The sequence below is a fragment of the Neopsephotus bourkii genome, unplaced genomic scaffold (assembly GCF_033783945.1).
Source record: "Neopsephotus bourkii isolate Nb327-2 ecotype Australia unplaced genomic scaffold, CSIRO-AGI_Nbou_v1 NB_1792, whole genome shotgun sequence".
NCBI classification, from domain to species: Eukaryota; Metazoa; Chordata; class Aves; order Psittaciformes; family Psittacidae; genus Neopsephotus; species Neopsephotus bourkii.
This window is the reverse complement of record NW_026902266.1, coordinates 8,959,463-8,983,257: the sequence shown is the minus strand read 5'-3', so window position 1 is coordinate 8,983,257 and position 23,795 is coordinate 8,959,463. Positions and strand designations below refer to the sequence as shown.

The 23,795-nt window shown below is 36.7% G+C and overlaps 1 protein-coding gene across 2 annotated transcripts in view; it reads right to left on the bottom strand.

The window, feature by feature from the left end:
* PLEKHA7 (pleckstrin homology domain containing A7) overlaps nucleotides 1–23,795 on the bottom strand; it is a 162,566-nt gene that overhangs the window by 31,832 nt on the left and 106,939 nt on the right. For both annotated transcript variants that reach the window (XM_061380124.1, XM_061380125.1), the window contains exons 6-12: nucleotides 20,804–20,908; nucleotides 18,972–19,044; nucleotides 17,692–17,792; nucleotides 10,285–10,466; nucleotides 7,804–8,286; nucleotides 2,368–2,887; nucleotides 288–374 (exon numbers count right to left, since the gene is read on the bottom strand). In XM_061380124.1, the coding sequence (XP_061236108.1) occupies nucleotides 288–374; nucleotides 2,368–2,887; nucleotides 7,804–8,286; nucleotides 10,285–10,466; nucleotides 17,692–17,792; nucleotides 18,972–19,044; nucleotides 20,804–20,908 (1,551 nt within the window). The remainder of the gene's footprint in view (nucleotides 1–287; nucleotides 375–2,367; nucleotides 2,888–7,803; nucleotides 8,287–10,284; nucleotides 10,467–17,691; nucleotides 17,793–18,971; nucleotides 19,045–20,803; nucleotides 20,909–23,795) is intronic.

The following is a 23,795-nucleotide window of genomic DNA, read 5'->3' as shown; positions in this document are numbered from 1 at the left end:
GTTGCCCAAAGAAATAGTAAATGCTTCATCCCTGGCAGTGTTCAAGGCCAGTCTGCACAGAGCCTTGGGTGACAGGGTCTAGTGTGACACATCCCTGCCCATGGCAGGGGGTGGAACTAGATGATTTTAAGGTACTTTCCAACCTGAACCATTCTATGATTCTAAGTTAGCAATATTTTATCTAATAAAAATACAACTACTATGGAATAAGCAGTATTTTAAAACTTCATTGCAGTACTATGATAACACAAAAGGAAAAGGGAAAAGTATCTGCTCTCTCAACTTACCGACTTGCCATGCAAACTGGGTGCACTCACAGTATGTGTCATGTAGCCCATGGCAGGCATAGAGCGTCGATCAACATGAGTTGAGCTCTGTAAGAAGCCACAGCCAGAACTGTAAGGTTGTCTCAAGTGAGCGGGATGTTGAACTTGAGGGAAAATTCAGAAGATATACACCCCTGCCACAGATTTCCTATTTGAATTCATGACGTGCTTAGATGAGGGTAACATTCATGGACCAGCCAGAACCTTTGATGATTATGTAAAACTTATAAATGAACAAACACAAATTTAGCACCTACAATGCTGGGCAGATCAGTGGATTCTGGCAGCATAAGATGCTTCAGCAGAACATGCAAAGTGGCTTCCAGCAGGTAAAAAAAATGCTCATAAAGTTCCCCCCCCTCCACACCCACCTACTGTCTCCCAGAGAAAGCCTGGTGTGCTTATGAAGGTTTGTACTCCACACAGCAACTGTGAATGGCCTCTTTTAGCCAGTGAACGCTAAGCTACTAACATGAGTGACACCTTGTGGCAATGGGTTCCATTAATACCTGTTTTTTTTTAAATAAGCATATTTGATCTGCCCCTTTCTGCTATGAAAACCTACTGCACATCTATCCTTTCATGCTTCTCTTAATGCCAAACTTTGATGGCTTTCTTCAAGGCAGACTAAATGTCTCATGATTTATTTTTATTCCTGAACCTGAATTTCACTGAATGCTGTTTTGTTCTGCCTTTTTTAATTTTTATTTTTAAATGTAACTGAATGGAGTTTAATAAAGAATTCCACAGAGGAGGGAGTATCACAAAATTCTGAAGACGTATACATTTAAATGTAAAATGACACTGGGTGCTTACATACAGAAACATGGGCATTTTCTCCATAAACTTTTGTAGAAGTTTCACTGAAAAGTTTTATAGATGAGGAAAACTGTGTTTCCCTGTATTAGTAAAACCAGGATGACATAAAAGAGTTGTATAAGTAAAATATATGCAGCCACATTGCCCAGGAAGGGAAAAGACTGCTGTACATCCCTTTGAAAGGGATGTAATGTTTCTTCAACTTACACACAGAGAAACCAATACCAGGCATGAAAAAAATAATAATTAATTTCCAGTGCTGCACATCACTAATTAATCCTCTGATGGTGTATTATACATCTAGAAGTGCTGAAAGACATCTGACACCTACAACACATATATGCTAGGTAAACCATGCATGAGGCGGCCACGCAACCTAAAGTCATGGTTCTGAACCTATGCTGGGTATCTGAATTTACAAGTCTCTTTCATTGCAAATACTTTTGCCATCAGAGCCCATGGTCCTGTCAGAATACAGAGGCTTTCATCTTCACTTATTCCAGTGTAAGAGCTACCAAGACAAGCAAATCCTACTTTGATTGAATCCTGAATTTCCCCAGCTTCCTTAGGCAAGGAGAGCTACATGGAGTACTGAACAGGGAAACTTCTGTCACCTCTGATTAAGAAGTGCCTACAACACAGCACAGTGCTTACAAAAAAACCCTCCACAATGAAACTCTGAAGAAGGTTAAAGTTTCAGATTAACACTATTTGGTTTTGGTTAGCCTACTGATAATGCTCTGTAAAGAGCTTAAACTATCAAATGCATGAAAAACTATTATGGTTTTAGCTGTAACTAAAATCTGAATCAGCTGTAAGACTAACTACGATATAAAAAAAAAAAAAAACATATAGAGAAAAGAAACACTGCAAACAATGAAGGCTACAAGCATAAGTAAATAATCAATGAAGAATTCATCCTGCTGAGTTTTAAATTCTTGCCTACCTATACATTAAAATACTTCAGTTTGTATATTTTATACATATAAACATATGCCTTCCAGTTTTTGAATAAAAACATTCAAACCAAGGTGATATGCCATGAATTCACACCCCCCCCCCCCCAAATCTGAAAGAATCAGAAAGATAAAGAGCTTTGGGAGAACATTATCTACTGTATTAACTTTTGTAACTTGTGTGCAATGAAAAATCACTAAATAGAATTATCAGTGTATTGCACCACATGCAGAATAGTTTGAAATCAGTTATACTGCATACAAACCTTTACAGCATGACTTCGTATCTTCCTGGGTGATCCAGCAAAAGGAACGTCTGTAGTCTGTCTTTCATCAGATGGTTTAACTGTAAGCCTTCCTGCAGGAGTGTGTGGTCTCCTTGGGAGAAAGCTTTTTGGAGGTCCAGGTGGAGGAATATCAGACGGAGAGGGTGGAACAGATATTGATCGTGGAACATCTAATGAACTTTTTGACTTACCACGATCAATAAAGTCTGAAGAACCTACATAAAGTGGGGCAGTGGGACTGCCATGTTTAAATTGCTGTCTCTGCTGCCATTCATACAGCTGCCACACAGTTCCATCCTTATTTGCTTTCCTTTCCTCCTGGGACATCTTCAAGTGGCTGACACGATCTTGTGCATATTTGTAGTCACTCGGCAAATTGCGGTTTGGTGGTGGCGGTGAGCTCCCTGAAGGCTGCCGGGTATTCTTTGGCAAAGTGTGATAGTTTTCAGGAAAAGGTGGATTGGGACCCTGACGTGTAAGAGTCTGATCAGAAGTGAGGCTGCAACGGAGCGGGTAAAAAAGGGCAAATTTTAGCATACACTCATGAACAGGAGGGAATGATAAAAAAATGTAAAATCTCTAATGACATTAGTAGAGAAGTTACAAGACACAACACACGAGTCATTTAAAAAGAATTTACAAAAATATTAAAAAGTAATATTAACGAAATCTAACCTGCACAAAAACATTACACTGTATTCATGCAAAGATGCAAATAGTATAAATACAGGCTTTTAACTTGGTGTCTAATCTAGGATGACCTACTAGAAATAAGCTTAAAGGACAGCAGTATTGTGTACTTAGGCCAAAAAAATAATGTCGAGAACAGAAAGAAAGGAATTATTGTTGTGTTTAAAGAGCAGATCTGTAAACAAAAATATTTCTTTCCACCGAAAGCCACTAGGTGGTGCAGTTCACGCAACACAAGCACGCTCATTGGAAAAAATTACCTTGAAGGGCAAGAGGAAATCTCACAAGTTACAGAATGAGTATCTCAGATAATTTTTCTTCACATAAATGAAGCAAAAAGAAGGTAAGAAACAGCTCAAAGTCACCAGGTCTGTATGATTCACCTTCATCTGACCTCATGCTACTGCTTCTACTGTTTTAAGCAACAAGGCTTTTTGCAACAAACTTCATTAACAAACTAGAATACAGAGGCATTACATCCTGGCTTTAGTACTGCATCCATCATATACTTAAACTGTACAAATTATATCTTTTAGTAGGCAGTTAAGACAGCAAAGGCTTTGACAAACCATAGTTAGCTCCCTCTCCTACTTTGAAGTCAAAATCTTTCCGTAGCCTCATGCATAAACTAATTTCTGATTCTTCAGTTAAACATCCGGCATCTCTGCAGATGCAGTCATTCTTCCATTAATTCCAGATCTCCAGACAGAAACTATTCTGCTAGACTTGCTTCAGAGCAATGATATTAAAAAACAAAACAAAACAAACAAACAAAAACATCACAAAAAAACAAAACCGACAAACAACCCAATAAAAAAAAACCCACAAATGCAGAAACTCAGATCACATTCACCACTCTCTGCAGGAATTGCACATAAAAGAAAGGACAGGATGGAAAGTACCATCTCTGTTCAGCATCCAAGATTAACAGAAGCAGGAGGAATAGAATTTCTACCAGTAACTGCTGCCCAGTACTTGCCCCCACCTCCTTCTATTTGCAAGATTTGGCACTGTTGGGCAGGGAAAATGTTGCAAACCGTCTGTGCGTGGTTATTTTCTAATTGGACATGAAACGGTAAAGAACTGAAATCAGTCCAGAATTAATGCGTCAATAAAGTCATCAGGGCTAACAGCCTTAGAAGCCGAAACAGTCTAAAAAATCAAAGACCCCATGAGTGCTAGGAGGTTCTTTGTTTTGTGGGGGTTTTTTTATTGTTTGGTTGTTTGGTTTTGTTTTTGTGGGTTTTTTTTTTGTTTTGTTTCTTTGGTTGCTCTTTAGTTTATTTTTGGTTGGTCTGTTTTAGTTTTTTGTTTATTTTGCTGTTGGTTTTGAAGGGCTTGGTGTTTGTTTTTGCACTGGTGGCGGTGGAAATCATGCCTTTCTTTTAGAAAAGGAAGAACTTGTGCAAGAGGAATTAAAAACTGGACAGAAACAGCACTAGGAGCAGCTGGGAAGTGCACATGCACTACATTGCACAGGGAAAGTCATATTCAAAGCTGAACTTTAGAGGCAACTGCCTACATATAGGCAGGTTGCAATTTCTCAGTGTATCAAATAGGGAGAAGCCTCCAGCTAAGACGACAGGCTTCGAGCAGGTGGAATCTCTACCACACAAGGTAGAGATAAAAATAATGTGCGTTATATAAAAATAGGCACTAAGAAGATATACCAATTCCTAGTAATAGGAAAGGAACAATGTCCCAAATGACCCAAATAAGTCCACAATTGACTGTGGACAATTGCTTTCTCAGGGATCAAGAGCAAAAGTGAGCAAAAGCAGCTGTTTTGAGAATCTCCATCACTTGAATAATGAGGTATAAAGAATATAAAAAAGAAAGCAGACACTGTAGAGTGAAAAATGGCTTCATGCCAAATTATATGGTTATTGGCCATGATAATCATTAAGAGTCTGCAATGGGAAGCAACCACATAGTAGATATTGCAAAAAGAAGACAAATGTTCAAAAGAAAACTATTATTAGAAAAACTATGCCCATTCATGGGGATGCACAGAAGCTAACAAAGACATGTTTCTTCTTTAAGCAAATCAGGAAGGAATGGAAAGTTCTGCACACCAAGAAATGTTTAACACTGTATTTGCATCAAGGAAGGAAATTCCTCAACATGACAGCATTTAGTTGGGAAATATTAAGCTTGCATTTATCAGATTTCTGTATATATTTTTGAGTGCAAACGAACTGCTAGAAATAGCAAATTTTTGACAATTATCCATTCGCTATATCAATACAGGTACAGGAATCAACTCAAAGACTAATAATTTCTGGACAGCTGCTGTTTTAATGGTCCTGACCTTTAACTACTCAAAGCTGAAATCTCCTAAAAGCCTCCTTTCAAACCTTCTTCCAGTACTCTAGATCCCTCTCAAAGGCTAGCATGAACCTCACCAAAGCAGGTATTCTCCTTTGCTGAGAACAGAGTAGGGTTAGATGACTACACTGGATCTGACTGTAGTGTCATTGTCCAAGAGAAGCGAATCTCCAAATAGGCAAACAGTTCTGAGTGCTTTATAAAAAGGGCAAGCAAAATATCTATTTGATCTACATAAAAGGTGCAATCCCTGCAAATAATTACACAAACAACTGCTGTATTTGTGTGAAGGGTTCTTCCTTTTGTAGTCAACTTGCTAGCAAGCATTGAAACTTTATACACCTGACAGGAAACAAGTAAAACTGTACTTATTCTGTGTTCAAAAATTATAAAGGCTTCTAACTCTTCAGAGGTTCTTCATCTGTAATATTTCAGGTGGAAACAGTCAACACGAAGCATTAAGAAATTAATGCACATACTTATTAAAATGAAAATGGAATGTCAATCAGATTATCATCTCTAAAATCTCTATATCCTGTAATCAAGAAGACATTTCACAACTAGCATGCAACTTTTATCCATCAGCTAAGTGCACTGCAACAACTTCAGCAGCTTAAGAGAAGGTGTCATTTGAAAGATCTATCCATTAGGTAATGTGCAATTTATTCTGAATATAGCAAACACAACAGCATTTGGCAGGGGAAAGACAAAGAAAACAAGGTCAACTGAACTAAAATAGAACATAAAGTAAGTTGTTAAGGTAAGAAGAAAATTTATCTCTAGTTATATATAGGTATATTTCGGTTACGTAACTGTAGTTAACTCCCGCAAAGTTTCACTGAATGCAGCTCCAGCTGAGCAGTTGGTTTTACCTAGAACAAAACCTAGCACTTACAACCGCACTCTTAACACTACACCTGATACAGACCTAAAGGTGATTTACTGGAAAAAGTAATTATGAGGAAAACAGCACTTATTTAGCTGTCAGTCAAGCCTCATTACTGCCTGCACTTTTAATGTGAAAAACATCAATGTAAGTTTTTTTTAAGCACTGGCTAATTCAGTATTTTTCTGTATTATTTTAGACTAATACATCTGTGCATGCACCAAGTACTTTTTGTCATTACTCATATTCTTTCGTGAAGCCCTGATTTATATCCAAATAAAAAATGTTGCAAAAAGTGAAGCAAGTTTTGTCCATGCCTGTGGCACGGGGTTGGAACTGAATGATCTTTTAAGGTCCCTTCCACCTCGAAAAATTCTAAGATTCTAAGATTCTATGATTCTATTCTATGATCCTAAATTGACTCTAGCAATCCAGAAGAACGTTAAATAATAAAACTATGAAAACTTCTTCAGGAGTAATTCCAAAGATAAGAGACTACAAGAATGGACTTACAAACAGAATTAACAAGCCTTAAATTTCTTACTGGATGCAAAGTGACAAATGTTAGCTTCAATAAGCATTAAAAAAAAATGCCCAAAATGTTTTTTTCTCTCCTAAAACCCACATGCTAATGTCTCCTAATATTCTATATTATAATTAGATTCTAGCAAATGTATGAAGTACTAATTCAGTAGATTATGTATATTTGAAAACTTCTCACATGCATCACAGACTGTCTTTCCAGACACTTGACACAAGGTGACATTCTGAACAGGGACATATAGACATCATTTTTTCAACTGGTACCTAATCTGACTGCACACTTTAAAAGTAAAGCAATTTTAAGATTTTTAAATTACAAAAGCATTCCAGGGCATCTTCCACTTCTTGGGACAATGTCTATAATTTTCAGGGACTGAAAAGGGAAAAAAGAATCCTGGAGACCATGGCAACATCCTAAGACCTCTTCATTAACTAAATGAATATGCAGAGACCTTTTAATATATGACGCTCACGCTGTGACTCTGAGTGTAGTGATCTGAAACAGAATACTGAATGGATGCTTGGAACAGGAATAGAAGGCAGAGGAAAAAAAAAAATCAGCATTTTTTAAGTGGAAAACAAACAATTATCTGTAGTTTGCATTGTGTAGTTGTTTATGCATAAGAAGTAACTGGGGCTGCACTTCACTTTCTGGCTTTTCAAATGTAGCAAACATTTTTAAGTTTTAAGCAACTATAGTGATTAAAAACAATAAAAAAATAAGCACTTCAATCTTACTTTTTCTAGTTGCAATATAGTGAGAACATTAAAGGGATTTGATTAGCCAATTCCATATTGAACCTTCCTATGAGATAAACACTTCAAAAATACCATTCTGCACTCAAGGAGTAAGTAAATTGTCTTATATATCATTGTGATTTGCACTAAACATATTACTAATACACATTTTCCTTGCATTTAAGAAAATGCCACTTGGCAGTCTATTTAAAGATGGGCTTATTACTAACCTTCTTGTGTCTCCTTTTTGGACTTTTACCCAGTGCTCCACTTGAGCCATGTTACTTTTTCTTTGAATCTGTTTATCTGGATTTGTTCTGGGAACAAACCCTCTTTTATATGAGCTGGTACCATTCTGCTCCACTAGGCCAGCACTCATACTTAATGAACTAGGAAGTGTTCCATTCTTCTCAGCTGGCTGAGAGTGAGATACATGGGACCATGATGCATTTGTTAAGTCTGGAAATAATGAATCAGCGTCTGTTAACGCATGCTTAGCCTTTTCCTTCTTAGTTTCTGGAGCTTCTTTTCTGTGGATATAATGCTCCTCCTCTGCTTTTTCTCTTCTTATCTCCTCATGCTTATCATATCCGACCATTTCAGATTTTTGATAACTTTCTTTTGTATCTGTAATCTCTGCCTTCACACACTCTTTACAGGCATCCACATGATTGACTTGAGGAACAGCTTGCTGATCCACTTTTTCAGTTTCTCTGAAAAGAAAACAATGAAAACTGTTTAATTGTGAAAGGTTGATGTGGTCTTGTTACTATTTTAGAAAACATACCTGCAAAGGCACCTTCTCCAGGCTCTGCTTAATTTGACATGTAAGATAAATATGCTAAGCAAAGCTCACTTATCATTCCAATTAAGACAAAATTTATCTTTACAGTGCTATCAAGGAAGCAGAAATAATTTATATGCATCTGTAAAAATAACTGAAAATACTAATAATGTATGAAATAAATGTTAAACTTGTGCAATATTATGTCAAAAAACTGGAAAAAAGAAAGCCTTTCTATCCTAGGAAACACTGAAAGCCAAAAAAAACAAAACCAAACTGCCAAGTGCTCATTGCAAAGTAAAAAAAGTCTTTCATATCTTTGTAGATGCCTAAGGGACTACTAATTTCTGGTCAACAGAACAGAAGAGTATCTGCATTTCAGTCAGTACTATCATTGTCCAGGGAATTTCTAACCTGGAAGCTATTCCTGCAAAAAATAAAAATTAAAAATAGTCTCCATCACTCCTAATACATGCTGCAATGGACACTATTTTGCTTATTTACCTTACTGAATAAATGTTTGCAAAAATCTGTACCAGAAACCTTGATATTAAACTTACAACCCACTATATCATGTCTAAGGATCTTGAAAGATTTATGTTGGTTTTGACACCTAACACACTTAATTTGCCACTTTCTTCAACTTACATTGATAAGCTTCTCTTTTTCTCTTACAACTCAATGGAGTATTATTGATCTCAGAGCAGCACCTCATCTTTTCTGAAACTAAGTCCAGCTTCTTTATAGCTTTATCAAAGGTAAATTCCGAGTAAGTGCCATCAAGCAATTATTTTCACTTCAGTCTCAAAATGAAGAGTCAACTAGGGGGAGGGACACTGGATCAATACTTCCAACGTGCCAGACTTCCCCAATTATTCTTTCAACTATTTCTATCCTTATAAAGAATATAAAGAAAAACCAGGTAACAGGTTACGTGTTATTTGGAATTTAAATCCAGAAACACTTAGTATTAAATAATACAGGATGTAAAGCTGTGGGAGAGATGTTTGTCCTTTGCTTATATTTTACTTGTAAAGAGCAAGCAGCAGTGCAAGATACTCTAAGAAACTGCACCCTGACGTTTTAATCCTCGCAGCCCCAGTGGTTAAAAGCAAGGTTGTCTTACAGTACAGAGTCTTCTTTCACAAGGAGTTGTAGGGAAATAATCACATTCCTAAGTCAAAACATCAAGAAGGCTTCATCAATTTTAAGAAAAGGGAAAAATTGGAAGCACAAGAAGGCACAGCTGAATTTGTTTGCCTCTAGCACTAATTAAGAACAACAGGACAAAGGACATCCTCCTTTTGTAGCAGTGCTTTGTTTCTACACAGAAAAAAGGGAAAAGCCTTTTAGAAGTACTAAAGGCCACGAAAGTGAAAAATAAGCATTTAATACCTTCAGAAATTACTTAATATCCATAATTATGCACTTACAATTTACCCGTCTTTAACATTCTTTCACTCTTAACAGCATTTTAATCCTAGTTCTAAAAGTCCTAGTTCATTTGAAACAACTCATTGTTCTTCTGTCCTTCCCTTTTGACTTTCCTCTCCTCAAGGCTACCAACTGGGTGTTGAAGATGTATTAATTTGCTCAGAAGACCTGCAACTTTTAACTGAAATTCCCTAAAAAACTATATAAACACAGAAATTAATCCATGTCAGTAAACATGGGCACACAGTTTGAGTGTACACACAAATACTGAACACCAGCTTTTCTTAATTTATGTTAACTGATTTGCAACAGAATGTAAATTAAAAAAAATTATTTCCTTAAAATGGGAATGAGTTTCATGCACACATTTTTAAATGTATGCATAAAGCTTTCCTGCATACACTTTCACAAATCACCTATCTGGTTTTTATATATATATGTATAAAGTAGATAAAAAAATTTTACAAGCTAACAATGTCTGTAGTGAACTTGCCTCTTCAGTGAAGAAGAGCGGGTTTGCATAAGGGAAGCTTGATTCATAGCCCGGATCCAGCCATTCATATCCTCCTGGGTATCTGCACTGAAGTAGTATGTCCGCATCCCTGAATGCTCTGCCTGAGAGCCAATAACAGAATTCTTATTATAAATATATGCCCGCATACCTGTATGAACAGCCTGTAAAGGAAATCAAAAAGAAGTCAGAGAGCCCTTTTATTCTCCCCCCACCCCAGAAACAACCTACTGTAATTTTTCTTGATACCTTTAAAAATACCTTTTCAGGTTCCTTCACTGTTTTCTTGAGTTTTAGGTAAAACTGTTACCCTGCCACAATGGGCTAGTGCAGCCAACTCTAAAGGCACTCTCCAATTTTTACTGAAATTCCCCTATCACTTTTTCATACTATTAAGACTAAAAGTGCAGTGCACCTGTTTTTCATAGTAAGAAATTCCAGGTTTTCATTTTCACTTAACTGATACATTTCATTTGCCATAAATACCATACAGAACAAATTAAATTCTCACTGAGACATGCATAAGCAAGCCAATTTTCCCAGCTCATTTAATACAGCAATTTATTCAGACAAAACATAGACAGTATCTTACAATTCAAGCAATTACACTGCTTATTTAAGAACCGATTATAATGCACGTTAGGAGCTTTTGGTTAAAGCATGCACTTGAACCTCTATATTAGCTGCAAAACCACAAGACTTACTGATACACTTAGTAACACTGATTGAATTATTACAGCACATAAAATATTTACAGGTATTTCTGCACACCAAAATAATTTATGAAATTCCACTGCAAACTATGGAATATTGGAAATTCCTCTATATTCACTATTCAAACGTATTCAGTGTGGAATGTCTGTAACACTAGGCTACTTGAATTTAATCAAATCTCATCCACATTTGTCTAAGCAATAATATAGATATTACTAAGTCATATCAGTCCTGAAACACTTTCTTGTATTTTCTCAAAGTTACTGTACAGGTGTACTTCAGCTTAATAGGGAAAGATTCATCTCCTTACTTTCCAAAACACTGAAGAGAATATCGTTGGCTTGAAAGCTCTTGTAATGATACTAAAATAAAATTAGTAATTTAAATTGCTGTCTATGAAACTAATTCTGCTACTGCACAAAAAGCTAACGGCATTGAAACACTGCTGAGGCAGGGTTTCGTTGTTGGAGATTTTTAAAGGAAAAAAATTCTCTCAACTTTTTAATTTGTCTACAGCTTCTGTTAAATGCTAAGTATCTTTCACAAATCTTCCCTAAATGAATGGTCCTTTCATGCAATGAAATCCACTCTCATTATTCCAAAGTAAAAATAACCCAAGCAAACCAACCAAACCCAAACACTCTACAATCACAGGTGGCTTCAGATACACAGCAATATTTTTAACAAAACCTAAATGTTAAAATTTCCAAATTACCATAACCTTAGAGACCCATATCAACAACTCCAGAGAGCAAAATATTTGCTTGCTGTTACAGTGCTCTAAGTTCTGTGAATGTGTGAAATGTGGCCTTTCCCTTCTGAACCTCAAGCAAGGAAGCCTCTGTTTTGAAAACTCTGGTACTACAGTCTCCAGAGGGGTCAGTCCCTGGCCTGCCATCACCCCAGTAGTGGAAAGGCTGAGACTGCAGCAAAACAGCCAGATAGAAAAAAAAGGAGGTGAGAAGGAAGAGGAGAAAGGGTTTACATAGAGAAGTCCAAGGGATTCCCCTGCTAAGAGAAAGTGTCTGTTTCCTCAAAGCATTGGCTGGTAAGGGAATACAAGGTGGGTTCTTCTCCCTTCTCATCATTAGCTACCTATCTTAAACAGAGGAAACAAAGCCATGACTTACATATATAAAACAGCAGCCCTGATCAACTGTGCATTTAGGAATTTAAGGAGTTTTTTCATGTTTGCCTGGTTGAGTTCTTTGGGTTTTCTTCTTTGGTATTGGGGTTTTCTTTTTTCTTCATTTTGAGACCATTGCAAATGATCAAAACAAATCATAGAACAGTTAGGGTTAGAAAGCACCTCTAGATCATGAAGTTCCAACCCTCCTGCCATGGGCAAGGATGCCTCACATTAGACCATGTCACCCAAGGCTTTGTAAAACTTGGCCTTGAACTTCACCAGGGATGGAGCCTTCACTACATCTTTGGGCAACCTGTTCCAGTGCCTCACCACCCTCACAGTAAAGCACTTCTTCCTTATATCTAACCTGAACTTCTCCTATATAAGTTTAAACCCATTACCCCTTGTCCTATTGCTACAGTCTCCTGATGAAGAGATACAGTTTAAGAGTATTTAACTCATTGCCATTTATAGATACCATCCCGTGAAAGAAGAAACTAAAAATTAGCAGTTCCAGATGTAAAGTAAAATAGTGATTTTAATGTTAGATCTTATGACTGCAGGGTTCCTTCGCAGACCATGTTCCACCCATAGAAGAAGATGCCAGAATTTAGAAGTGAAGTGACTCCTGCAGAAAATGAGACTGCACCCCTGCAGATGACACAGTAGGACCCTACCATTCATTCATTATATACTTGCTGGAAAAAAAACAGAACCTTGGGTAACTTAACTATGGAGATTGCATAACACACCGATAAATGGATTTAACAGCTGTCTATTTTAATTGACCTCTATGTCCTGATCAAGGTAACTCATTCACCTCTGAGGTTCTCTTTCAGTGGTGCATGATGAACACAGCTGAAAGCATCACCTAAAAGGCTCGAGGTGAAAACGGTATAAAAATGAGAAGTATGGTGCACCATTCTCCCTTGAGAGACTGAAGCTGTCACAGCCATAAACATTCATAGCTTCAGAAAGGGTAATGCAGATAGTGTGTTGTCATCAGCAAACACAACATTGTGAAGTCTGTAATATATAAAACTGGTTACAGGAAACTTCAAAGATATTTCAGTTATTTATTAGTAGCATGTTTTATATGCAAGAACGCCACTTTGTGCCAATGTCCTGCAGCTGTCACTGCTAGCAGACACAAGCTAGAAGGGATTTTTGGTGGTGGTGTTTTTTTTAAAGCAGTAGCTATTAGGATGACTATAGCATACTAAAAAGCCTACGAACACAGCACACGTACACCATACACACAACAGTGAAAAAATAATACTGGTACCTATTCATGCATTCAGGTGCCTTAATCTGGACAGACTGAGAAGAAAAGCAGTCTCTCTCCCATAATGCACAGAAGGAGAAATGGACAGTAAACCCCAAGAGCATATCAATAGGACAAGACAAGGACAAAAAGTTAAACAAGTTAAAATCGTGAAAAGATTCATGTTTCCAAAGAAAATACATAACAAGAGATTGTACTAAAAGTAACTAATGCCTAGAGTTGTTATGTTCGCCTCCAGTCATTCACAATTCTGAGAAGCAGCAGCCACAGCATATAGGACAAAGAGATGGGGAGGGGACGAGTCTTCTAATAACTGTAATCTTTCAGTCTGTCCTCTCAATAAGTTATAACATACAAAGAAAGTCTTCTTTCTCCTGAAGTTTGATATTTATGAACCATTTATGAGCAAAAATTGAAACAAGACTCTGAGCCATCACTATAAACACAATAACAGTGCACTATAATTCATCTTTCACTCGCAAATAATATTAAGTTTTTTCAGTACTTCTAGAAGCTAAAAGGTTCTCTCTTCCAAATTCTAAAATGGCACCTCCAATTCAGAGCCCTTGGCATTTCTTCACCTGAATCCCCAGACCCAGAGAATTTTTATAAGCACTATGGGAGCCTAAGGAGGCAACAATGACCCAGAAAACATAAACAAACAAACAATGTCAACACTGTTTAGGAAAGCCAAGGAGATCAAAGAAACAGATAAAAAGTTTGCCCTGGTCCCAGCAGGTCTAAGCAATGAATGGATACTGCCATTAGTAAGTCTTAGAGTGCCAATAATGAAAAGTGTTTAAAATCAAGCTGTAGTAGCATCTTCTGAAAGTAATAATCTGGCCTGACTTCCTAGGGTCTGAATGCCCTCAGGCTGGACGAGTGTATCTCTGAAAATATTTAAAAGGGAGTATTCAAAATAACAAGGAGTAATTTATATCTCCAGTGCTACTTCCTACCTTTTATAGTAACATAGAACACCCCTAGATAAAAACGTATAGCTGCATACATTGCCTCTGCAGGAAGTTTTGTGTTTTCTTTACATCAAACATTGGTAGGCCTCCCATGTTTCCCAATTTGTATTAATGTCAGATTCATACAAATGAGTTTACTTTCAGTATTCTCTTACATATTTTAACATATATATGACCAATTAAAAAGAGTTTTTATGACTGAGGACAATGGGCCTTCTAAAGAGACTGTGATGACATGAACATAAATTGATATAATTTATATTTAAAATTATGGTATTACTAAAATGTACAGTGAATTCCCTATTAATGACAGGGAGCATTTCCAGCTTTATATTGATGTTGCGCAAACCTTTTCACATTAAAATCTATCCACTGAATTTGTGCCCCCTTACATTTTTATCAGCAAAGAATTACTGTATTAAAAACATGTAACAATTAGATTAAATATCTTTAAGATGTTAGCTACTGAACTAAATATGCAGCAAGAATCCTGAGTTCTAAAAAGAAGCCACACAGTGTAATGACAGTAGCTTACAGCTAATCACAGCACTTTGCTTGGGACAGACAAACCATTTGAAAAATACTGTCAGGATAGATACTCAAAAGCAGGGTTTCTAAACAGAACAATTTAACATACATACTGCTACACTTCAAAGCAGGTTTTTGACTGCATTTGAACAGCCTGTGTGCAGTTCTGCAGGCCTGTAATTGTTAAACACCTGAAGAGACACAAAAGCTTAAAGCTGCACCTGGGGGTATGGAAGGAATTCTGAGGACTCCTATGGTGTACATTTTAACAGTTAGTAGGATTTAACATACATTCTAGAGAGCATGTATTTTACAAAACTTGTTCTAACTGAACCATATGCAAAAAGCATCCATGTCTTTGCTAAGTAAATTTCCCTCCTTTAGTTCTACAAACCAAAATGTTGACATTTTTTACAGTTTGACTGCTTCCCTAGCATCAAAAACTCATTGTAACTTGAAACAACTTCTTAAAATGGTAACCAATACTTCTATTGTAACAGAGGATTTACAACAATCTAAATAAATGGCAGGCCAAATGTAAAAATTGACCTGGCACATTCTCCCACTCATTCAGGACTTCAATGCAAAAAAGTCTTATCTTTATTTTGGGCTTAATCTGCTTGTGTTTTCTATTTCGGGGTGCACTATGCCGTGAGACGGAATGTCCATTTAGGCTCTGGATATCAAAGTGTACTGAAGAGATTAGATAAAGGTAATGGCTGGTGAGTGATAGAATGCCAGTACTCCTGCCACTGTGCGCCCAGAGCCAACTCCATGACCACTGAATGTCAGTGTTGGATGGGGCCACGTGACAGGAATATAACAAAATCCTCCTGCTGCCCTAGGAGTTGATTCTAAATGAAATGAAACTGCAGCATCAAGTCTGTATTCAATCATCAAACACCTAAAGCACAGTTAAGGTTCGCCCAACAAACTAATACTTGAAATGTATGTTGGGCATTTTTTATATAGATTTCTACCACAAAGTTTCTTTTGCAATCACTGCCCTATTTATATATCAGCTTTTCAGTAATGACCCAGTGTTGAAATTCTGAAGTTACTGGCTCATGCTGATTTTCAGAAAAAGACTCAGATAATCCAAGACTTGGTAGAGCTCACATAGGTGTGATACCCTAAAAGAATTAGGGTAAGTCTGCACTTGTTTCCGAAAAGGACTAATTGTGATCACAGCATGGATCCTACTCCACATAAAAGGAGAGGCACAACTTGGTAGTGGTGACTTCAGAGCTTGCCTACAGGACATACTACTTGGAAAACGTGTGTGTATGTACACATACCACACACAGGGGTTTTGTTGCCATTATCACTGGTAGTGTTAGAGTGATTAACAATCCTAATATACATTTGATTAACATTAAAAAACACCATTTCAATAAAATAAAAAGCAGATTTTTTTTTTTTAAAACTCTCAAGCATCTAGATATTATCACTACTTTATCTCCTTCCCTGTCTGCACTAACCTTCCCTGGTTATTCAAGAGAAGCAGAAGCCTAGAAGGACATTGGGTCCTCCTCTTTTAGTATGTGCTTCTTCCTAGGGAAAGGCTCTAGAAGAGGAGGGCTTTATGAACTACCCTCATTAAATATTGGGAGTGGAACGTTTTTCTTAAACAAAGGTTCCTTTATAGACTGTCCTGCTATCTCATGTTCAATGCATTTGAAAAAGCAAAATAAACATTTCCACAAAGTGCACCGGGTCATTTTTAAACACACTTCCCAAGTTAATATTTGTGTAATAAATTTAAAACCATTATCCACTTGAAGATAGAATCAAAATTAGCAAAAGGCAGTCTATAATTTTAAAACACTCAAAAAAATCAAAATGCAAGAGAAAGTGTAAACTGAGCAGATGAATTTCAGTTAAGAAAAGTTTCAAATGGAAAGTTTCCTTCCAGATCTCCTAAAGTGTAGCAGATCAAAACCTGATTTCTAAATTATTTTTAAGTACATATCTCATTTGCTTTTTTTTATGTTTAAGTACCTATCTCATTTGCAGGTTTTCTGCTCCAAATATCAGTAGAATTTAAACATGCAACGTACATTGAAGTTTCTAAACTTTGCCTTACTGCTGCAATTCAATCAACTGGAGTCAGGTTTTTCCACTTTCAAGAAGGAATGTATGTTTTATTTAATTTTAGTATGTTTTTACAACATAGAACTGTAAATTAAACAATTTTAAAAAAACAAGCACAAAACCAACCTCAAATTATATCAGAGCAATTTTTCCTTGAAAAAGTCCATGTCCTTTACAACTATTTCTCCCTCCCAAAAAAGAAGAAAAAAATTGGTTCCACTTTCTCCCCTTGAAATGAGGAATTAAACCTTAAAAGCTACAGTGTTGTCATTTTCTAACTGCAAGAACTGAGCTGATGAGTTTATGTTTTTATAAAAACACAACTAAACCAAACCCAAAGGACCATCACTCCACTATGGGATCAAGTATTCTATAAAGAAGAAGAGACAACTTTCCTTTCAATCCATATACAGTACTGGAACAAATTATCAATACACATTTCTGGATTTAGAAACAGGTTCTTTACTCATAGACTTGTTATTAATGAATGTCAATTCATAAGCAACAAAAAAGTGCTGTCACTTTTGAACAGGCAGTCAATAAACCTGTCTTCTTTGAAAAAAAATAAATAGGAAAGCAGATAATGTTTCTTTTTACAACAGCAGTTTCTCTAAGGCAAATAAACATTGTAAAACATGATTAGCTAGTAAGCTTTGTAACTGTACCTTAAAAGAAAATTTGCGATTTATGCGATCTTCAGGTCCAACTGGAGATATTACATAACTAGGCAATGGTATGCTACCCAGAACAGATTCTTCTCTGCTGTCTGTTGAATAAAAAAAGTAGAATCTAATTCACTGCACTTTTCAGTGGGGCAACAATACATTCTCCTTCATGGGTACACAAACAGTGGTTAAGCAGAAAAAAGAGCGGCTTCAGACTGAATATAAAGGAAAGCATTCTCCCCATTAGGACAGGGCAGCAGCAGAATAGGCTGACCAAGAGAGGTTGCGCCATCTCCATCCTCTGAGGTTTTCAATGCCTAACTAGATTAAACCCTGAGCAACCTGGGCTGACTTCTTTCCTGACCCTACTTTTCCCAGGCATTTGGACTAGACGCTTCCTGAAGTCCATTCTGACCTTAATTTTATGACTCAACACCAATGGTACATGGAGAAAAATGTTTTAAAGAAACAAGACTGATTTTTTTTTAAAAAGAAAATGTTTGGGGGGGTGTCATGGAGTTTTTTTGGGTGGTAATTTTTTAAATTCATACAGAATAATATGCTTTGAAAAAAAAAGCTTATTGTGACAAATGAACTCTGACAGGCTGAATAAAGTGATGGACCTTCCACTTGGCATTTTACATCTAGGCTAATTGCTATAATTAGGAAACCTCTATTTCTGCTGGCTCTACGTGGATCAGTAGGAGAAATGCAGTGCCTAGAAACATGAATTTGAGTTTCATATTCCATACTCCTTTCCAAAAATTGTAGCACACTACACAATATTCAAAACTTTAATAAAAACCTTATGCAAACCATTATACCTAGTTCAGCCTAAGATCACATCTAATCTCTTTTTGGTAGAAATACTGGATTCAGAAGTTCTCACTTTTACATTGACCCCTGGATTAAAGCTAAACCAGTGCCCTGATCTGGCCATACTGCATTCTCAAAAAATTACCTGTCCAAGTGCAACCAAGTAGGCAACACAATACAAGCCAGAGATAGGATAAATCTTAAACTGGTATTGCTGCCAAATGTTCTGCAATGTAAAACTTGGCATCTATCAAGGATAACTGATGTGACAAAAGATCATACAGCACCCCCTTGTTCACCAACTCTGGCCTGAAATTCACTTTGCATTAAAGACATATGGATAAGTAATTGTTTCACTATGCATCTTCTCAGAATACCGAACTGTATCCAAAGAGTTCAATTAGCTTACGCTTGCAATGTGATTTGAAAAGGTAAACAAAACAAAAGAGCTAGCATCTACTCACCTTTGTAGTAAAATAAACAATAATCAGCAAGCACAAACCATCTTCTTTTCCATAATCGCATTCCAGAGCTATCCTGAAATTCAAGAAATGTGACATACTTTTCATTTAAGGAAAGCTAACATCTTATCCAACAATTTTGTACTAGTGGATAGTTTACCAGAAGTTTACCTAAATATGGTATTAATTGCAAAAACAAGTGGTTTTATTAGCAAAATATTATGTACTAAGAAAGATAAGAGGCAAAACATACAGCTATAAAATAATCAGAGTAGAATATTTAAACTGCTAATTTTCATTAAGTAATTAAATTTGCATCCTAAACAGCATTCAGATTAACCTTATACACAACAAACACATTTTATCTAGATAGATTTATCTGCAATAATGAAAAAAAGCCTGCATCTGGGTGGCACAAACTTCAACAAGGATTGCCTGTAGACCAAGATGAAAATCACTACATTACTGATAAGTATGACCTTAGATTTCAATCATCCCCTATAATTTTACAGTCACTCTCCCATATGTTAACCTTGCTTAAAATTTAATCAAATATTCCTTAGGAAATAAACAAGGTTGCATAATGTGCAAGTTTTAATGAAATATAATATGCCTGTGGAGATCTATGTCTCCCTCTCTAGAGATAACATATATCACTTTGTCAAAATGAGTAATATTTACATTGAAATTAACGTTGGAAGACTGTAAAATTGCCAGACTGTAACCTAAGCAAGTACAACTTATTCAGCTGAGGTAGGCCTTGATGAAAACCATAGCACAGAAAGTGTCTTCAGGCTTTAAGTGCTTGAAAGTAGATGTAAGAAGACAGAAGGAAATAGCTAGAGCAATGTTGCAGATACTATTTCCCTTCTTTCTGAAGTCATATTAAGTATGCAAGTACTTTCTTCTCTTTCCTTTTTCATGCTACAATGCTGTCAACACATACTGCATCTGAGTTCTGATTCTGTCCTGAAAACTAATGGACTTGGGTAGTGGATGTCAAGAGAGTTCATAGCAGCTCTCCATGCAGAAGGAAGCCAATGGCTGTCAGCAATTACACTTTCATGTACATGTAGAATCATAATTGTAAGACTCAGTTTTCAGCGTTCACCTCCTCATCCCTAAACCTAGCCCCTGAATCTCTGGTGATAATCTGATGGATGCAGACTGCCAAATTAGAAGAAGCAAAGTGCTCTCATACAACAGTTTGTTTTACTTTTTGCACACAAGGATGTGCTGCTGTCAGCTTAAGAGTTCAAGATGCAGCAGCTGTAAAATTCTGTTTGTTGAATGAAATCCTACAATCCAGCCTTTGCTTGGATACTGGTCATGGTCACAGCAATGTGCGGTGAATGGATCCCCATCTCCCTTCATTTTGGCCCACCAGCTTTCGAAGAACAAAAGGCATATGGGTTAGAATTAAGCCTTTGATCAGGATATAAGGGCATAAGCAAGCAGATGGAATAAGGTCTTTACAGCCAACCTCAGGTTTACAGTGCATTCTGAGGGAGACCAAGATCAGCATGGCAGCAAGCTGACAGGATAAAACAGGGAAAATAACAAGATTTAGACAACAAAATTATAGCCTCAACATTTAACCATGATGGTCATATCCATTTATCATTGTTTCCACTTCTGAATCAAAGCTGTACATAGAACTTGGTTTTCAAACTTGCTGAGCACAAGTCCCTCATGACAGGAGCTTGTGGGAGCACCTAATGCTGCCTTGCATCACCAATGTTCATGTTTCCTTTTTTGCAGTTACATGAAAGGCACTTACTTTTGCTTGAGGATTGCAATGGTATATGAATAGAAACAGATGATTACATGCATACCTGTTTATGTAGCCAGCCTCTTACTATAACAGGCACATTGGGATTCCTCCTGATAGCTTGATCCCTCTTTCCAAAGCTATGAACTTTGTTTCCAGCCTTCACAACCTGTAAAGAAGTATAATGTAGTGGAGGTTTTAAAACTGTATTGAGACTAATTTCTTATTACAAATAGCCTTACTGCAATAATTCATACTTCATTACACAGTAACAATTTATAGCATTTTCAAGGGCAAGTAAATAGACAACGATATTTACAACATAGCAAAGTCAATCTTCCACTTTCATCAACATATCAGTGCCAGGATGGTCTGCCTACTCCCAGCTGAACAGCAGCAGCACTGGTGAATCAAGTCAGAAAGGCAGCACAGCTGAAGTTTCAGTATGCTTGGGAAGTATTTCTGATTGCACTACAAGAGCTGCATGCATGTTTCTCTCTGCAACATAGTACAAGTCTCTTACAAACAGGACTTTATGCACATGAATCCTACTCTTGCTCTTCATTGTCTCAGAGGGGTTTGGCTGTGTTTTGTATTCCTTCCTGTTCAAATTCAAACACTGGTAGCTTAATAAATGTTTGGACTTTGATCCCGCAAACAAAAGGAGAAGACAGAGTGATGCTGTTAAGTAAGAAACCTAGATGGCAGTAAGTGGAAATCACAAACTAGGCAAGGGTTTGTGTTTTACTGCAATCTCAGTTTTGACACATGAGCAAAATAATTTCAAAAACAAACCAGGAAAGTCTATCGGTCTGTGAAAAAGACAGCAAGAATCCCTGGATGAATAATCTGCCTGTTCTTCAAGTTCAGCACAGTTTGTTACTGCAGTTGCTTTAGGAACCTCAGGTGCACAAACCACCTTTACATTTGCTCTCACACCAAGGAAAGAGCTGTCCAGATTCACTGCCTCCTTCCTACAGTATCTCTCCTTTGAATCTCTCCTCCCAGGTGGTCAGGGTACAGATGTTCTGTCAGCGGTAAGCAAACAGCAGGTCTGGAAACAAGCACTTTAATCTGATGCAAGGGATGACACCATGAAAATATTTCAGTGTACTGCCTCCTGCCAGTCAAACAACACCTGGATTAGAAGACAGCATTTATAATAATGTGCTAGCAAAATATGATAATTTTAAATGGATTCTGATAATTTTGATGACAGACTTCACCAAGCTGCACTGAATTTCACACATTTCAGTAGATATAAGCACACATCTTAATGCAGAATTAAGTTAATGGCAATAATCAGTAAGAAAAAAATCCACTTTTTCTTTGGTGCTATAGCATATAAAACAGCAACATTGATTTAACACTTGTAAGGAGATACCAAAGGGCAGATTTTACTAGATAGTTTCCCTGAGGTGTGTTTACCAGGAAACAAAAAACAGAAAGCATGCTGATTTCTGCTCTGCTGAGAAGTCAGGTGAGCTGCAGGTCATAGTCATTTCTGTGAAATGCTGTGACACTTCGGAGACACCTTACCTGATACCTCAGGGGAATCTGGCTAAGACTTAGTCACAGCCATTGCCCCTGCCATTCAGCTGGCAAGAACTAGTTCACTGCAAAAGCCAGCTGGGAATGGTATCACCAAGATCTCTCAGCCCATTTCTCTGCCATGTGTATGCTAAGGCATCAGCTAACAGGCTGTAGAGCACTAGCTTTGTGAAAATACAGCATGTCAATTATGACCACAAAACTTCTCAGTACTAACTCACAGATCTACAAGCAGCAAATCTGCCACTAAAAGAAGAACGAAAATAGATGTTTTGGATTTTTTGGTTGCTACTGAAAATATTTCAAATGTGAATCTGTGTCCAAATATCACTTCAGATGACCACACAAATTGGACAGCCTTGCTCTAGATTGTCAGGCTAAGCCATATGTATTTTCTTTTGAGAAAAATAAGAATCAATTGAGTCAAGATTTTAAAAAACCTGTTGCAAAATGTTAGCTGTAACAGCTACATTACAAGGGTGATGAAAAACAAGGCCCAAACTATTTAAGGCTTTGAAAGTCAAAAATCTGTGCTTTGCACCTGAACAGAAATCAGCTTACAAAAGGTACAGAATTTTCTTTCTCATATTTATCCTACGAAGGATGAATGAACTGAGGAACAAATGAGTATGGCTGATTTACACATACAGCAGGGTTCAAATTTGATTTTTTTTTCAGATACCCTGTCAGTGATCAAGCACTTTGATTCTCTGACCTTACTTAATTAAAAAAAATAAAATAAAATATGCAGACCACAAAATAGAAAAGTTGTCCTTGAACTTGGTATAAAGACCAAACAATTTCTATTACATAGGAGAAGGAAAAGTTCTCCTAAGGGTGTGTTTTCTATATCAATATAATATCCATAGTATAAACAAAGAATAATTCTATAGTGCTTTATATAATTAACATTTTCCTATCATCTATAGTATTATTCCTCTCATGCTCTGGAATAAGACAGTGTTTAACAAATACTGAATGTCACACCTTGCCAAAATAAAAAGGATAGTTTAAAAGAAAATGTATATTTTTAGAACTATTTGTCTGTACTTCAGTAGCCTTTTCCTAATTTAAAACATTCTGAAATCATTGTCATGTGTTTTGAAAATGCAGGTCAGAGCAGCTGCCTGTGTCACTGAAGACAAAGTTGCTTTTGACTTTAGTACATGTGTTATGCTGGTTTGCTTATGAATGACTCATAAGTTTTTGTAAAAAAAACCAAAATGTCAAGAGCCAAAATTTTCAAACCCCTTTTCATCACTGCTTCAGCTTCTTCTTTACAATAAACTCTAGCCGAAGAGGGAAGTTAATAACTTCGTTATAAAATGGAATTTATTGTTTTTTCTAAAGCGGACAGTAAAAAAAGAACACACCAAAACCCCAAATGCAGACAGCCTTCCCCTTCAAAAGATTTTCTAAATAGCAAAAAGGAAGACTGTATCTTGGTAAAAATATGCAAATATGTACACATAAGAGAACACTTAACTTGCAACCTACACGGAATT